General features: G+C 36.7%; 1 protein-coding gene across 1 annotated transcript; it reads left to right on the top strand.

Moving 5' to 3' along the window:
* Positions 1–1,438: 1,438 nt before the first annotated feature.
* Positions 1,439–2,396, top strand: LOC113361436. The gene has a single exon (XM_026604683.1). It carries the CDS (start codon positions 1,633–1,635, stop codon positions 2,245–2,247), a length of 615 nt encoding a protein of 204 aa, XP_026460468.1. The 5' UTR covers positions 1,439–1,632; the 3' UTR covers positions 2,248–2,396.
* The last annotated feature ends 353 nt before the right edge of the window (positions 2,397–2,749 follow it).

Here is a 2,749-nt window from a genome sequence, read left to right as displayed (position 1 = left end):
ATCCATCTCCAACAGTAGGTTCCTACGAATTAGGAGGGACCAATTACTAAATATGAAGGTGTTCAAGACAGTGTTATCTACACCTCCGGCTCCACCTCCACGCCATATTTTTCACTATATTTCTTAAAAAATTCTTTACTGTTGGAGATGGTTTTTTAGATGTAAGGTCCTATATTTACTCTATGTGTAGACCCCATAAATAAAAGGACTAAATTAAAAAGTCACATAGAATTTTTTACACCTTCTATTGGAGATGTTCTTAGGATTTTTAGGTTTTTATTTTCTGATATACATGGCAAGTTTTTGCTATTATAGTTTCCTTTTCACTCGGAAAGTGATTTATTTTATGGCATTTTTTTGGTGGTGTTAGTCTGACGAGAACATCAACAAGGGCGTTTCACTCCGACGATGCATTGATCAATTAACCTACAGAAAAGATCAATCAATTCCGAAGTTGAATGCAAGAAATTGGACGTATTACTTCCCTTATGGAATCATCAGATTTTTACTATGATCAACAACCAAAATGGTATAACACCATTAGAAGAACATCAAATTCCTTGTTGGATTGTGAATATTTGGGACTCAATCCATCACTCAATTCTTTGAATTCGAGATGTAACCTTTGTACTTTTAATATTTTTCCAACCAGTGATGTAATCAATCAGATTGTAAACAAATTTTCATTTTAATGAAAATCAGGGGTGTTTTCCATCAAAAAAAAGTACACCTACAAATAACATTGTTGCAAGCCATGATTTTTTTTTTTATTTATTTTGATAGGTTAAAGCTGGACCCATGTCCCTACCCAAATCCAGCCAGTTAGACTAGCCCCACTACCAGACCCAACCCCGTCAAACCCCTCTATACAACTAATTTAAATACAAACCTCTAGACCCAAGCCATGTTTTCATTTTACTACCAATGGACTATTTTTTTTTTATCATGCCAGTAAATAAAAAGCATTCGGACGAAAGTGCTAGTAAGATCAAGAAAATTCCCTTAGCTAAATTTTTTTAATCTCCTCAAAATAACTGCCCACAGGAAACCAGATCCTAAAACACAGATAAAACCATTTATGAACAAACAGCCCTTTCAATTCAGGTACTGATGTTGAGTTAAAAAAACAGTTGGATGACTAGATACCGACTGCATTAAACGTCAGATTAAAGCTAAAAAAATATCCAAACAATATCTTCATTCTTAATAAATACATCATCATCCTCCCTTACAAACGAAAAACGTCAAGAAATGAAACCTCAAATCCAGTCACACCCACATGTCGACACAATTGACATATGTTACCCTCGGCAATTTCACAGCATGCAAAAGAAATAGAACCAAGATACGTGGCCATCTCTTACGAGTCTATAATCGCTAGTAGGCCACTTGCTTTAGACACGTTATCAAAAAAGGAATGCAGTCGTTTCATGGAGCCCATAGCATTGCAGCAGCTGTTTACCAGGGACACGAATCCTACTCTCCTTCGAATACTTCCCGGTTTCCTTTTCCTGGAATCCCTTCTCCTATAAAAACAGCCCCTGATTTGTAATAGGTTTGCCAAAACAGATAAACTTCAAAGTTCAGAGAAACAAAAAAATCTTTCTTCTCCCACAGCAATAACCAGATAGAATGGCTTCATCCTTATCAAGAAGGTCTAGTACAAGCAGCGGTCCGGTCTTATCATCATATTCTTCAACAGGTTTTGCATCAGCAAGTTCGAGATTTTCTTCTCCATCTACAGCGGCAGCTGCTAGTATGGTTAGAAATAGTTCCTCGTGTTTTGATCATAATAATCATAGATCAGCATCTCCTACCCGAGTGAATCTTTATAATTTTAGTAGCGGACTGTCATCGTCATCCACGAAGATATCTAACTCTGGTAAAAGTAGTAGATCAGTGGCAGTAAATTCTGCATGTCAACATCAGAATCGGGTACCGTCGTCTACAAATCAGCCGAAGCGGACATGTATGTGTTCACCAACAAACCATCCAGGATCATTCCGTTGCAGTCTTCACAAAAGTATTAATAATAACTCGTCATCGGCAAATAATTATCAATCAAATAATCAACGGTTGAGTGCACGTAGATCGGCCATGACGAATTCGTTAGTGAGAATTAGCACAGTTGAAGGAGATTTGGTTAAAAGAGCTTTAGCGTCTTTAATTCGTCCTTCGTCTCATAATCAGAGAAGAAGATCAGGTTTTCAACCAAGGCCGAGTAGGCTTTCAGTTATGTCTAGATAATAATGGCAGATGTTTTCACATATTAGAGGTTCTTTTTTGATAACTCCTCGTCTGATCAATGTCTCAAAGTCTTGAAGTGTATATATACTAGGATGTCACAGTTAAATTGAAACATTAATAATGAATCGGAATTTTGTAGTTCTTTTAAATTGTTTTTCCGTTTGAATTTTATTTGTATTTTTTAGTATAATCCAACCAACCAAATCTATCCAAAGAATCATAGGTTATTTAGTGATCAGGTGATGAAACAACGGCCAGGGAGTTCAAAAAAGATGAAACAACGGCCAGGGAGTTCAAAAAATTATGTCTTCACCGTAAGTTTAAGGGAAAATACCACACTAGTGTACAGAGGCTCAATTCAAGTGCAAATTATTTACATTGGCTTATCATTCAGGCTTGACTAATCACTTCTCTGGAAGGGATGCCCCAATACGGGCGCAATGTTGGAAATATAAAAATGCCCCATATTGGAAATACTTCCTCCGGCACACCATTAAGTGAC

Source organism: Papaver somniferum, chromosome 3 (genome assembly GCF_003573695.1).
Source record: "Papaver somniferum cultivar HN1 chromosome 3, ASM357369v1, whole genome shotgun sequence".
Classification (NCBI taxonomy): domain Eukaryota; kingdom Viridiplantae; phylum Streptophyta; class Magnoliopsida; order Ranunculales; family Papaveraceae; genus Papaver; species Papaver somniferum.
This window is presented reverse-complemented; position numbering and strand designations above follow the sequence as displayed.

Excerpts from the sequence above, each read along its gene's own strand:
- LOC113361436 (XM_026604683.1), top strand. The coding sequence starts at position 1,633 with ATGGCTTCATCCTTATCAAGAAGGTCTAGTACAAGCAGCGGTCCGGTC.